A 15,689-nucleotide genomic window follows, 5' to 3' on the forward strand; every position below is an offset into this window, starting at 1 on the left:
CAATAATTGCAAGGAGGGAAAAGCATTCTCAACCTTGTATTTAAAAGTATTTTAATGTGACATGCCAAGAATAATCTCCCAAATGGCCTTGGTTTAGAGCCTCAGTCATCTTTTTTTTTGGGGGGGGGGTCTATTTAGGAAGTTTAGAATGCTTACCCCAAACACACTTTAAGGACAATTTGATACCACTGAAGTTAAAATGGTTCCATTACAAGAATAAATACATTTGCCAGTCACTTCTATGTGCTTTGTGAGTTTTTATTTAGGACTTAAAACAAGTTCTTAATACACAGCAACAGTTAATTCCAAGTACAATCTAAAAAAAAATGTAAAAAGTCGATGTTCCCCACTCATTTGGAGGCAGCTTAACGGCACACATACACTAAACATTACTCATAGCAGACAAGCTGCTCCCCAGAGTCCTCCATGGTTTAGAACATCTCACTGCCACCAACTACCTTCTCTCTGGGAGCTAAGAATACATCACCTGGATTAGTTAGCACTGCCAGAGCACAAGTCACGGCCATCCTACTTGTAAACCATATTTTTCTGTTGTTTCTTAAAAATGTACGTGGACACAAGGTATGGTAGAAACTGCTTTTCCATAGAATTCTGAAGTTGCAAAAGACACTTCCATTTTAATGTGAAAATAAGCACTTTTGTGTGTTTTATTTATTTTTTACAAAAATGTTTCAAGATATTTAGCAAGGTTTATTTATTTGCATAAATAATCCATTTGTACACAGGTTGGCCCTGTCATATTTGTCAATTTTCATATCATTGTATGAGTTTCAATAAGAAATAGGAACAAATATTAGCAGAAAATAAACTTCAGCTATCAAGCACAATGCCTCTTTAGTGGATGGCTATTTATAAGCCTCTCTTATAAGACTGCTGTGCAGTGCACCTCCCACTGCTAAAATACCATATAAAACTTGTTTGCAACATATGCCTGGTCAAGGAGAGAAGACTATTTGTACTAAATAGCAATTCACATTTAAGTACCATTTTTTAAAAATTCCCATCTTGCTAATGAAGGTTGCACTCAGCACACTGATTTAATTCAAAGAGGAATTGTGAATAATACTCTAATGGCATTTATCAAAACATGGCCATACTTTTTTCAAGTATCTTCCTAAAGACATCAAGTGGAAATCCAATGTTCTCACAGTTTTAAAGAAAAACGTAGCATATTTAATCAAAACAGCATGGTATAGTGGAAGGACCACTGGACTGGGTGGCATGATTCTAGTCCTGGCTCTACCACTAACTAGCTGTGGGACCTTGAGCAAGTCACTTAATGTCCCTGGGCCTCAGTTTCCCCAGGAGGGGGCTGAACTAGATGACCTAAGGTCCCTTCTGGCTCTAATAATTTTTATGAATCTAAGTAAACCCATTTGGGGATGTCCCCCCCCCCCTTAACACCAGTGAAGGTGGAATTCCCAGCCAGTGAATTAAGTGTAAACTGATGGAAATTAAATGCCTACCTTCCTATTTCTTAGAGATTGCCTGCTACCCTCTATATAAGGCTGTTTTTAGTGTCACGGTGAGGCTCAGGACACAACATGCTCTCTCCACTAGAGAAATATGTGGTTAAGGACAATAGGAGAGGTATTCTAATGTGAAGGCAAGTGCTGGAATAAGGAAAAAGTTTAAAACTCAAAAAAAGTACACATAATCTCCTACCTTACCAGAACTAAAAATCCCATTAAGTTGCTTTTTTTTTCCCCAGGAAGTAGTAACACACTGATGAAATAACTGAAGATTTACCACCACAGCTACATGAATACTATCATAAGGATGAAAGAAACTGGTAAATTATTAAACAAAATCAAAAGGGGGCAGGGAGCATCTTTCTGCCTGGTGACATCAGTCCCTCAGAAACGTTATCAATACCAGCTGCCTGCTCACCCTAACTAAACTGCCAGAAACAAGGACCACTGAGGGAGGTAGAAACAAAACAGCCAAGCAATGGCAAACACTGCTGAACAACACTTAGAGGCTCATCTTTATGAATCCAACAGCAGGCTGAGCCTGGCAACATCTCAGTTGGCACTTTTAAAGTTTATGTCGTCTTCACCCTAAGGCCATAGAACAAGGAAGTGTATTTTCATTCATATCTCCATGGAAATGAAATAGCAAAAGAGGAACAGCCATATTGGGCCACGACTCTTTGGGGGGTGGGGGGATTGGGAGAAAGGGTGAAGGTAAAAATATAATCTAGGAAAACATGATTCCAGAGGGAAAGGGTTTAGTATTGGTTGTGGTCCTAGAACACACTTTATTATGGACCGTGATTGCCTTCCCCTCATCTCTAGTGACAACATTGCTGAGGGCTGGTCAGTAGCTTTGGACTTGGATCACCTTTGCTGCAGCATTCTGCACTGTTTCTCAAATTTAAGTTTTTCCAAGCTTTTTTAAAGTTATTTTTTTCAACAGGACAAAAGGGGGAAACTTACAAATGATAAAATTGGAAACAGCACCCTCACTATTTATTAGTAGCATGCAGTCTATGAAATATTACATACATTAAATTCTCCAATTACTCTGGGTTTTGATCACATAGAATCCTCCCTAGACAAGCTATAGAATTATAAACTGTACAAAATAAAAAATATGCATGAAATCCAACATTTTTTTTTACACATCAGTACTAAATAGAGCAAAAACCAGCAGCAATTGACCCATGGACTCCCTCCACAGTGACTCTACAAGATGAAAAACTTCACAAATGTCATTAGCAGATAGCAAAGAAAGCACTGGTCCTAGAAGCAAAATCCATTCCTAGAGAAAACCTTAAGTTTATCTCTGAAAGCGTAACTCAGCTGACATGTGTTTCTGTAACTGAATTTGGTGAGCTGTCAAGATTACCTTTTGGACTTCAAAAATGTGTCTGCTAACCCACACTAAGCACTCTGAAGCAGAAAATCCAGCACGTATGAGTAGATACTGGGAATAAATAGTTTAAGGAACATATTTTTAAAATAAAGTATATACCCAGTACTTAAGACCAACACCACCACTCCACCCCCCATCTCCTCCCCCCCCCCCAAAAAAAACCCTAGGCACATCAATCCACTTCAGGCAGTAAAAGAGTCTTAGCTTATCTTAGAGTCAGCCACAGATTGGGTCTAAAATGGAAATAAAAGGCTTAAAGAGATACCTAGTGCTAATGCTGTTGAGGAAAAAAAAAAGATTTTTGGTCAGGTTTGCTTAAAAAAGAGTGCCTTTAGGCCCAAGTGAGTAAGCTAACGAATATAGGATTCCCAGCTGTTAGAAGGCTTAAAAATAAGATCCCTAAATGACTGTGGAAAAGAGGCAGGGAGGAGTTTGTGTTTTGTATTTGTTTTTTGATAAAAGCACTATATAACTGGACCTCAGTTAAAATTTTAAAAGAGCTTTGTGGTCAAAGCTTCATGCTAACACCCTGCCCACCTGTCAATCAAATACACTAAACCTTGTTGTTCTGTCAGCACAAGATCAATCAACACTGTGCACACGCCCTGGCCTAACTTAATTTGGCTGAGTGTCTTAGAATCTGGGTCAATAGCATAAGGTGAACTGAACTGGTCCCCTTAGTAGATCATTTCTTATTCAGGACTACCATACCCTAAAAGGATCTGGGGTCTTTGGAGCTATTTATTAAATTAACTGTGGAAAAAATGTATTGCTCTTATTTTTGTTATATTTGTCATGTGGACACAAGCGTTGTTACTTTCTTCTACAATCTTGTTCAAGTTCCACTAGAAGGTTTAGCCCACGCAACTAGCAGCACCAGTACTTGACCTACTAAGCTTATTCCGCTATTGCAATTTTAATCTTGGATAATCTAAGGTGAAAAAATATTTTAACAGGAACAGGTACCTTATTTTCCAATTGAGAACAATACTCAAGGGTTTTGTTCTTAGTTCTTTTTTGTTTTTTAAATGTAAAAAAAAAGAGAAGTATAAGGGGAAAGCTGCTTAAATAGTACGGGTAAAGCTGGTCTTTAATGACCAGAGAGAATAGCAGTCCTTTAATTTCCACTGTGGAGACTTGCCAACAGACCTAAATATTGCTTGTTCTTTCAAAATAAGACTAATACAATTTTTCTACATACTGAAAAAATTAAGAGAAACATCTGCTCTGAAGTCCATTTTTTTTCTCCTCAAAGATTTAATGCTCAGAACAAAGTTTTCACCTTGACTGCTAATGAGAATATATGTCATCCAAATGTTAACTTAAAATCTTCAGGCTTGATCCTCAAAACCTGAAGGAAATATAACCTCCATTTCACTATACCCTGTGCTATGGGATGACTGACCCTTGTTACAAGTACTCTGGATGTATGAGCCATAGGTGGCAATGTAGTTTTCATCAGAATACTAAAGTAAATTTGTGGCACTATTAGCTAGTCTTACAAGTCCCTAACACTTTCTAAACTTCATCATCTAAAGTACTTAGGCTGATATAAAAGTCAGTTTTGCATTCACTTGCTCCAGCCACAGAGTGCTAAGAAATTGCAAATTCTAACTGCATTAAACAAACAACCTGGAAAGCTTTTTATGTGAACTTTCATATACATTCTCCAGATGTTTCATCCTCAGGTGGAAAAAAAAAAGTGACTAAGATTGCTCACTGGGTCATAAGGTTAACACCATCGTATTATTATCTTTGGCATTTCTAATGCCAAGCACTAAATTAGCAAGGGAGAAAAACTCTGGATTAGACAGGATTCCTGAGAAAGATCCTATATTCTACCTCAGTCTTATTTTGACTTTGTTTCAGTTAAAGATCATTTCATATTCTACACACCCAGAAATGAATGTCAGCTTAGTTACTTCAAAGAGCTCAGCACAGCCACCACTAACCATCAGAAGATCCATTTGTTCATACTTAGGTCACTAACTTTCTTTTTTTGTAATTTTTAAGCCAAAACACATAAGTAGTTTTATTACAATTATCCTTATCCTTTATCCATGAGTTCACATGAGTGTATTCCCCAGAGCCTTGTGTAAATCTGGAGAGTCCCTAATAGTTCCTTTTGATCCTGGCACAACATCACCAATCTTCACTCAGAATAATGCATGATGGATTCGACATAATTCCCTGGGAAAAGCCCAGTCACTCCATTCATGACTCCCTCATACCAACCATCATCGTTCTTCTTGATGACATAAATGATAGCTCCTTCCTGAAATGAGAGCTCATCCTCTTTGTCTTTTGTGTAATCATAAATCGCAACAACTAGAAAGGAAAAAACACAAGTGGACAGGTCAGCACAGGGACTCTCTCTCAAAGAACAAGTAATTTTCTAAAAGCAAATTAAAAAAAAAGGTTCTGCCCTGTGTCGATTACAGACTTAGCTTACTCAAAATGGCAGACTTAACATTTTAACCAGAAGAGACTTCAAGCTTCCCTAAGGTCCTCCTGGTTGAAAATTATCTGGTTATTAGGACCATTACAATGACATTATAAACATGCCCTAATTACATGAGTCAGTCAATTAATATTTATTAAGTGCCTACTACACGATACCGTGCTAAGCACTGAAGATACAAAAAGAAGCAAAGCACAGTCCCTGCTTCAAAGAGCTCACCCACCATCTACTTACAGAGGACACATTATACTTTTTTTTTTAGGTCGAAGTGAATTAGAAAATTATAATTCTTTCTATTCTACCTGAAGAGTCTTCTCCATCACCCTGTAGGATGCAAACATTACTATCAACTAACTTTTTCTGGACCCAACCTCAGCATCTCTGGTAACTTTAACAAAAAATTTTCCTCAGTTGCAACTTGCATGTGCTCTATATCATCTTGTAAAGGGTTAAGTTTAATTATTAAGCCTCAGACTTCTTAGGAAAATTAGAAATGAACTAATAAATATTTAAAAGTCCCCTTTTCTCCCTTTGGTTTGTTTTATTATAGAATACCAGTACTAGCTGATTTGATGAAAAATTTCAAGTTTCTAATCCATTTGAGTAAAATCCAAATGATTCTCAATTAAGCTATGAAATCACTGTAATATGTTAGGAGAAAGAGATAACATTAATATTTTATCTATCAATCCATACGCATTTTAAAGCACTGCTAGGCACTGTGCCAGGTGCTGAAAATATAAAAATAAAAAGAAGGAAGCTCACACCCTATCAGGGATGACAAAATTCCCATATGCTGTAAAAGTACATACAAAACACACAAACAAGGTATGTGAAGAAATTACTTTTTTAAAATATATTTTGCATTTATATAAGCTCCTTTGGGACAGGAATTTAATTTTTAAATTAAATTTTTTATTGATATTTTTGTTTTTACATTGTCAGTAAGTATTTAAGAAGTACCTCCTATGTCCCAGGTACTGCGCTAAGCTTGGGAGATATAAAGGCAGTCCTTGCTCTCAAGATTTGCTCACAATTAAATGAGGGAGCCAAAAACAAACACAAATTATATGTACAGGCTAAATGGGAGATAAACAATACAGGGAAGGCACTGGAACTAAGTGAGCATCAGAAAAGACTTCTTAGAGAAGGTGGGATTTTAGTTGGGACCTGAGAGTCTAGAAGTGGAGATAAGGAAAGAGAGAATTCAAGGGATGAGGGATAGTCAGTAAAAGCTTCAGTCAGGAGATGGGAATGTCTTAGTCAAGGAATATTAAAGAAGCCAATGTTATTGGATCTCAGAGAATGTGGAAGAGGGTGAGGGAGAAATAGGGTATAGTTAGACTGTAAATGTAATCAAGGGCTAGGTATCGAATGTCAAATGCGACTTTATGTTTAATCATGGGGGTGAAAGGGAGCTATCAGTTTACCGAATGGTGAGAGAAGGGAGGAGAAAGAAGGGACATGGTCAGATCTTCGCTATAGAAAGATTAATGTGAATATAGGGAGAAACTTGAAGACCAGCCCAGAAAGCCATCCCATATAACAACATTTTTTAAAGGGAAAAAAAAAAAGAAAATAGAAAAAATCAGCAAAGGATCAACACCACAAGGAAGTCTGGAAATGTGTGCAATGTCTGACACCTGTGGACCTCCCACCTCGGGAATGTCTTCTCTTATCTCTCCTTTGGGGCCATGTTTGTTCTTTAATTCTGCAACGTTCACTTTTCATTGTGTTGTGCTGGTGGTTGTTCCCATTCACTTTGCTGAGGTCATTCTGCTTTAACTGGCCTTGGCTCAGCTGACTTTATTCTGCAGCGATTCATGTAAGTGCTTCTTTGCTTCTCTGCACTCAGCACCTTTGTCCTTTCTTACAGCAGAGTGACATGCCAGTACGCTCATGGGCCACAATCTGTCTGGCCATTTGCCAGTTAATAGACATCTATTTCTTTTCCAATGCTCTGATGCCACAAAAAGATGCTGCTCTGTTTTGGTGTATGTTGGGACTTTCTTCTTTCTTTCAAAGCTGCCTCTCTGGGGTATATGCCTAGTGACAGAATCTCTAGATCAAAGGGCATAGACATTTTGGTCACTTTATTTGCATGATTCTTCCTTCTTTCTAGAAGGGGCTCTCTACCATGCCAAAGCTCCACTGATGATGTACTAGGATGTGCCTACATTCTAACAACACTCCCACATTGATTATATCCACCTTTTATCATCTTGCGCAGAAACTGTTTCATTTTTACCTTCTTCACCAGGGCTCAGCAAAGTGCCAAGAAATAGTACTAACTTAACAAATGTTTCCTGAATGAGAGGCTCCATACTAGCAGCAAGCACTACTGGCAGGATGCATTTCCCTGTTGTGTGCCTTGCACGTTATTACTGGTCATGGAACAACATTAACTTATTGGGTTCTATCAAGGAATTTCAAAATGTTGTTAATATATGCATGGTAGACCCTAAATTAGAGGAGAGTCTTCAAAGCCATACTGAATCAAACTCAAATGGGGGCAAAATCAGCCTTTAAGTGTAGAAACATGTGAAAAGCCAATATTAAAAAAAAACACTAAGGAAAGGCATGGAAAAATTATCCATTTTTCATTTGTTGAAAGCGATGGATAACAGAGAAGTGGACATTTTTAGGAAGTAATTAATGTATATTCTTTTAAACTAGTTAACTAAATAATCAAGACTTACCTTCTTTGAAATCTAATTGGATGTTTTATATTTTATTCAGAGTAATATTGAAAAAGAAAAAAAGATAAGATCATTCTACCTCTCTCCTTATAATCTGGCTTCCAACTTCCTCATCCTCACTGAAACTGCTCTCTCTGTAGTTTCTAAAGATCTTTTAGCTGCTGAGTCCAATGACCTTTTCTTAGAACTCATTTTCCTTGATTCTCTGCACCCTTTGACACTGCTGATCACCATCTCCTCAGTACTCTCTTCTTTCTAGGTTTTTGAGATACCTGATTTTCCTTCTACCTATCTGACTCCTCCTCCTCAGTCTCCTCTGCAGGATCCTCTTGCAGATCATTCTGTCTAATTAGAGGTGACCCTCAGAGTTCTACTGTTGACCCTGTTCTCTTCTCCCTCTAGATTACTTCACTTGCTGATCTCATCAGTTCCCATACACAATTACCATCTCTGTACTGATGATTCTCAAATCTACCTTTCTTGCCCTAAACTCTCTGCTGACCTCCATCTCCAGTTCACATCTCCAACTAACTTCCTTTCAGACATGTCAGACTGGATGACCAGCAGACATCTTAAACTCAACACATCCCAAATCAAACTCATTGTCTTTCCCTCTAAATGTTCCCCCTCTCTCAATGTGGCATTTACTGTAGAGGGCAATACCATCCTTCTCTCCCTTGCTGAGGCTCACAACCTAGGAATCACCCTGTGCTGCTCACTATCTTTCACTCCTCATATCCAATCTGCTGCTTAGACCTATTGATTCCATCTTTGTAACATTTCTCCAGGACTCCACACTTCTCTGACCCTGCTTCCCCTGCAGTATGGTGCCTCATCATCTCATGCTTGGATGACTACAGTAGCATGCTGGTGGGTCTGCATGCCCACTCTAGTTCATCCTCCATTCAGTCCCCAAAGTGATTTTCCCAAAGTGCAGGTTTGATCATGTCATGTTCACCCCCTTTCCCATAAATTCCATTACATTCCTATTACATCCAGGATGGAATACAAAATGCTCTGTTTGGGAATGTAGGAAAGGGCTTTGAATGCCAATCTTCTTATACTTTACATTTGCATAGAAGACTATTTTACAGAGAACTCAAACAAGAAAAGTATTCACACAGAGGTCAAAAGACACATACAAAGACACTCTCAAGGTCTCTCTAAAGAACTTTGGAATCAATTGTGAAACATGGGAGACACTGTCATAAGACTGCCCAGCATGGTATATGTTCATCAAAGAAGGTGCCATACTCTATGAGCAAAGCTGAATGGTGGTAGCTCAAAAACAAACCCCATGAGATGCACAAATTTAGAGACATCTCCACTCCAAATGTTCATACGGATTATTTGTGCCCAATCTGTGGTAGAGCCTTCCAAGCTTATACTGGTCTAACCAGCCACAGGAGGATATATTATACCTTGACCCCAACATAGTGATGTCATTTTGGTCCTCAGTCCCCAACACGTACTCTTTCATCCAGTGATACTGGCCTCCTGGTTCTTCCAAGAACAAAACACTTCATCTCTTGAATCTGGGTATTTTCACTGTCCCCCCATGCCTGGAATATTCTCCCCTTCCTGCCTACCTACTGCCCTCCTTTAAGTCCCAACTAAAATTCCACCTTTTGTTGGAAGTTTTTCCAACATTTCTTAATTCTGGTGCCTTCCCTCTGTTAATCATTGCCTATTTATCTTATATATAGCTTGTTTTGTATATATTTGCTTTTATGTTGCCTCCCCCATTAGACTATAAGCTCCTTAAGGGCAGGGACTGTCTTTTGCCTCTTTCTGTAATGCCAGGGTTTAGTACATGCCCAGTACATAAAAGGTTTACTGATTGTTTAATCACTTTGGGAGCAGTTGAGAGATTTTATTTGGATTGAAAATGATAACACAGTCATTTTCCCTAAAACTACTTTTCTTTAAAGAATCTTCTTCCCTCCTGAGCTGAATGCTCTCAAAGATATTTATATGTCATGCTTCCTTGATGGGCAATGTCTTGTTGTTTTCTTTATTTTCTTATCGATTTCCTTGTTTTTACATTATTTTCATTTCACCTTATTGTTTTTGCCTCATATATAAGCAATGATGAACATTTCCATAGAAATGCTCATAACTTTACCTTTGAAGTGAGCCGTGTCATAGGTTTCTTTCTTGGGAGAAATTTTTTTATGGAAATACTTATCCTTAAATTAAATATCCTGATCCACTATACTACAAAATAATTCTTTAGAAGCTTAAATGGTAAAAGTAACTTTTAAAAAAATATTTAAACATTCATGGGAAACACAGAAATGTAATTTCCTTGTCTTAAATAAAACAACTAATTTCTATTAGGTAAGAGGTGATATCATATGAAAGATATACATGTACCTCAACTAAAGATGGCCAGAATTGTCAAACTATAGCCAAGAAGTGCTTTTTAAGATTACATAAATCTTTAAAACTGACATGAGAATTTGAAGAATGTAACATAGGTGGAATTTTACTTGGAAGCAGACAACTTGTTAGGGCCAACAGAGCTTCATTTCTGTTCACAATTAATCTCTTTCTCCTCATATCACTTTATAGTTACCTTTTTCTAAATAGGTCCTTGGTGCCCAGGGAGGGTCCTCTTCAGCATAGGGGTCACTGTACTCTACCACAGCTGCCTCCTCCTCCTCATAATCTTCCGGCGGTGGAGGTGGAGGTGGGGATTCATCAAAGACTGGTTCTTCTGCAGGAGGTGGAGGGGGAGGAGTGTCTGAAACTAATAAATCATCAAAATGGTAACAAAAATATACAATATACAGACTTGGAATGCCTCTCATTCTATCTCAAATATCTATCTATCACAGAATTCAAAACCAGATTTGGAAATGGACATTACTTTAAAAAAAAAAACAGTTACATTAGAAAGAAAACAATAAACTGCTCTCCAAAATTTTAGTGTCTGAATCTTCAAGTCCGATATCCTTATAGATCATCTTGGGACCTTTAAATTTATCCAAGCTAACTTTTGCCTGATGAATGACTTCTACTGATAGTATTCTTTGATAAGTAGTTATTTAGCCTCTACTCAAACATATCCAGTGTTGATAAAATGTCTAAATCAGCCCACCCCATTTCAGAGAGATCTAATGGACAGCATGGTCTTCCTTACAAAGAGTTGTTATATACTTCTTGGGAACTGCCACCCATGGAAAACTGTTCTTCATCTCCCTACCACACACCCAGGATACAAAGAACAAATCTAAGCTCTCTCCCATGTTCAAATATCTGAAGACAACTACAGCTGTCCCTCCAAGTCTTATCACCAGGGTATCTTTAATGTCAGGGTTTTAAGTTCCCTTGACATCCCTGGATCAACCTCTTCTGGATGTCCTTCCACTTATCAATGCTTCTATCAAAATATGACAGCTATAACTTACTACAGTATTCCAGATGTGGTCTGACTAGGTCATTTTACAACAAACAATTACTTCTCTTCATCTTAAATACACAGTTCTATTAATGAAATCTAATTTTATTTTGCCAGGGGTGGGGCATGGGGGTGGAGAGGTGTGGGAGAAAGGGACCAAATGGAACATCACAGTTTTGACTCATTTTGATCTTGTAGTCAACTAAAAGTTCTAAGTCTTTTTCAGATGAACTGATCTCTAGCCGCCACCTTCTTAATTATAAACCTGTGCAGTTAATTTTTTTAAACCTGAGTTAAGGACTTTACATTTGTCCTCATTAAATTTTTCTTTTTAGATACAGTACATCTTTAAAATTAAGAATTGTAAAGAATATAATTAAATCATATCACTAAAGTCTTAAAACATACTTGGCTAATCCTCTAGATTTTATCATCTGCAAATCTCATAAGCATTCTTTCATCCAAGCCCCTGAAAGCACACTACTAAAAACACATTCCTCCAAGTTGAAACCAACTTATGAATGGAGGCAGTGTGGTACAGTAGAAAGAATACTGGCTCTGGAGTCCAAGGACCTTGATTCAAATACTATCTTTGATGCTTACTACCTGAGTGACCTGACACTAGCCTTTCTGGGCTTTGTAAAATGAGGAGTTTGGACTAAAGGGCCTCTGGGATCCTTTCCAGCTCTACAACTAGCCTTTGGGTATGCTCAGTCCACTAGTCAATTAGGCTAGTAATCATTTAATCCATACTTCTCCAATCTGTCTATAAGGATATCATGAGAGACTTTGTCAAATATCAAACAATATTCCTAGTATTTATCACAATAGTAATACTGTCAAAAGAGAAATTCAGGTTTTTCTGTAATGATGAGTCTTAATGAAGCTGGCTCCTAGGGATCATCACATAGCTATAAGTGCTTACAACCATCCATTTAATGATCAGTTCTGCAGTTCTTCCTTTCTTCCCTCCAAGCACAACAGTCCGTATCTGGCAGAACATTTTTTGCCCCTTTTTGAAGACTCCAGTTATCTAGTACTTCTTCTCTTTTCCATGATTCCTTAAAGATCAATGGCCTTAGAGATGACACTTATGAATTCTTTAAATGGCCTGGGATTTAATTCATTCTGGTCAGGAGATCTGAACTAATTTAGTAAGCAAGAAACTAGTGTAAGGTACACTATCTCTTTAAGATCTTTTCAAAGGATCAGTCAAAGATAAAAAGGACAGAAAAAATGTTTTGCGAAAAAAAGAAATTATATTAGTTGTCAAAGGACACAAGGTATCAAATCACCACTCTGAATATTTTCATGCTTAATGTGTATGTTTTAATACACACTGATAAAACATTTGTATGAAACAGCTTTCAACTGATATTTTAGACAGTTTTGTCTTATGGTGTATAATTGAGGACTTGGCTTTCTTTGCCAACACGGTAAAATGATGCCCTGTTTCTGTAGGCACTGTTTAATGTTGCAAAGAGGCAGAACAGGGTCTTTTATTTATTAAAAACAAGAAATATGTGAATGTGAAGAAAAACAGCTTTTTAAGGGTACCAAAAACCTCGCTGGAGACTTGTACCTCCATGCTTTATGATGCTTTATAACTAAAGAGGACAAAACGAAGAAAATGTGAGATCATATCAATATATGGAGAATATGAATGAGGTATCATTTTTAAATGGTTGTCTATTTGATCAAAGACATGTGGGGAGCTATGACCTTTTAAATAAAAGATGAGTCCCTGGAAGTCAAGAGGCTCTCATCAAAAGCATTGAGGGGTACTAGAAGGCAAGAGGCCCCTGTCCAAAAAAAGAGCAAGAGAGGAAGTGGAACCTAATAAGAGTTAAAGACAGAGCAGGGGCAGGTAGAGGCAAGTCAATAAGAAAGGACTGAATGAGGCTTGCTTGGGTGAGGAGGGACAGCTACTGCCCTCTCCAACACCACCTAGGGTTGAAGAGCTAAAACTACTCAGAAGGGCTTGTCCTCCTTGTGAACTAGTTTAAAGAGTAAACCAGAACTGTGCTGCTGTGAGCTCAGTTCTGATTAGACAGTGCAGCATCTCGGAAGGTGAATGATTGGCTGGGCTAGACTCTATAACTACAATATAGCCAGTCTGATGAACTTGGTAGTTGTCTGGTTTTCTTTAAAGAGAACTGAGATTCACAATGAGTTAACATTTTCTAAACAGTCTTTTAAGGATGAAGATTTCAATTCAATTAAAATTAAAAATTGTAAAGGCAGAAGGGAGGAGCAGAGAGGAGAATGAGGAGAGGAAAGGAGGCAAAAGAATCAGATTTTTTTTAGTTGAAGAGTCGTAAACTTCAATGACCAAGCAGTGAGTAAAGAAGCAATTCTGTGTAAAACAAATAATTCTGAATAGACCAATCATACTGGAGATTGCATTCCAGAGTTGTGAATTACGATAAGTATATGAATTTCAATTAGTGTCCATGTCAGATGCCCAGAAGTTTGTGCTAAGAGAAATATATTTCCCCTCAAATGGGTCACACCTAGGACACTAAAAGAGTCTGAATGTAGCCCTAAAAGTAGTCTATTTCTGCAACCTTAAATCTGCTAGTATGAAGTGAAGTTGGAGGAGTGAGCCAAATCCAAGAAGAAATGATAACTCCCACAGTTAGTTATGAGGTCCCAAGTGTTACAATGTGGGGGGTTTCTACACCACAGTGTCTGGAAAGACAGACCCCATTGGGACACACTTGTATCATTACATCATGGGAGCACTGAAATAAACTAGACACATATTCAAGGTGTTGCACTAATAACTTTACCATGTTTGTTTGATTCCTTCCAGTCTGAAGATCATTATCCTTCAAATAGAAAATGGAAGGAAAACTGCATTTGATTAAGTGCCTCTTTCATTTTTTTCTGTTAATATTCCAATTGTCCCCAATGTAGTTAATCCTTAGCATTTTCCAGAGGTCTATGTTCATTCTTCACTGTATCGTTCCTGACAATTCTCTCACACGTGAAAACATAAACATACACACACCCACACCCACATAGCCATACATAAAACCACTCAGAATCAGAAGCTGGAATGCTAGAATATCATGTTCAAGGAACATCAGGAAAACCAGTGCCACTGGACTGAAGACTGGAAAAGTCGGTAAGGGTGTGGTTGGGGGGGGCTTTAAAAGCCAGAGAGGATTTTATATTTGGTCCCAGGGGCAGAAAGAAGCCTGGGGAGTTTACTAAATGGGAAGGTGGATATGGTCAGACTTTTGCTTTGGGAAGATCAATTTAACAGAGAATTACTGCAAATCAGAAAGGTTAAAGCGTTGGCACCTCACCGTAATGCTCTCTTCGGGGCACATATTAGAGAATAATAGAAAAAGGAGCCAGAAAATTACTTTAAACTGCCCTTTACCTGCATTATAAAATGGACCCATGTTATAATAAACTTTGTTATAATAATAATAATAATTTAATAAACTTTGTTACTATGAAAGATGAAGCACTTGGACTAGCAATTTCTGTCAGTCCCTGACTGACAGTTCTAACTCCTATGTTCCTGTGCTTCCCAAGATACCTGCTAAAGCTAGATTCTATGGCCCCAGATTATTGCCAGAATATATAGTACTGTTTTGTAGCATTAGAATACTGTTTGGTGGTATTATATTTTGAAGGCTCATCCAATGAGACTGAGAAAAAAAAACTCAGTTCAACAGATATTTTATTAGATACCAACTATGTGAGAGACACTGAGCTGGGGATCTGCAAAAATTTTTAAATGACACAGTTCCTGACTTCAAAGAGCTTGCAGACTAAAAAAGGGGATGAGACAAGTACACTAATAACCATAATGAAAGTTAGAAAATAATTAAGTATACAGGAGATATGGATTTGAAGTCAGAGGACCCAGTACTTAGGTTTAAATCCCAGCTCTCCCCACTTCACCTGGGGTTGATCATTTGACCCCCTTCTTTGGGATTCAACTTCTTAATTTGTAAAATAAGGGAAGTACCATGTTTCCCCAATAATAAGACACTGTCTTATTAATTTTTTTGGACAGAAAAACACCAGAGGGCTTATTTTCAGGGGAGGGCTTATTTTAATGAACATTGACAGCAATTTGGTGATTACAAGCAAATTGTAATTACAGTGATTACAAGAAAATCACTGGGGAAGAACAGGATGACGTGCTCACTGCTGCAGCTCTGATTGGATGCAGCTCGGAGCGCGGCGTACGTTTCACCGGGGGGGG

The 15,689-nt window shown here is 37.9% G+C and overlaps 1 protein-coding gene across 12 annotated transcripts in view; it reads right to left on the minus strand.

Annotated features, from left to right (window-relative positions):
- Positions 1-237: 237 nt before the first annotated feature.
- Positions 238-15,689, minus strand: part of ABI2 (abl interactor 2) — a 144,740-nt gene continuing 129,288 nt past the window's right edge. For all 12 annotated transcript variants that reach the window (XM_069075317.1, XM_069075314.1, XM_069075313.1 and 9 more), the window contains 2 exons: positions 10,637-10,810; positions 238-5,226 (listed from right to left, as the gene is read on the minus strand). In XM_069075317.1, coding sequence (XP_068931418.1) covers positions 5,051-5,226; positions 10,637-10,810 — 350 coding nt within the window. In that variant the 3' untranslated portion in view covers positions 238-5,050. The remainder of the gene's footprint in view (positions 5,227-10,636; positions 10,811-15,689) is intronic.

The sequence above is a fragment of the Petaurus breviceps genome, unplaced genomic scaffold (assembly GCF_028583685.1).
Source record: "Petaurus breviceps papuanus isolate PSGF00001 unplaced genomic scaffold, PetGlider_PUasm1.0 90903, whole genome shotgun sequence".
In the NCBI taxonomy this organism is placed as follows: domain Eukaryota; kingdom Metazoa; phylum Chordata; class Mammalia; order Diprotodontia; family Petauridae; genus Petaurus; species Petaurus breviceps.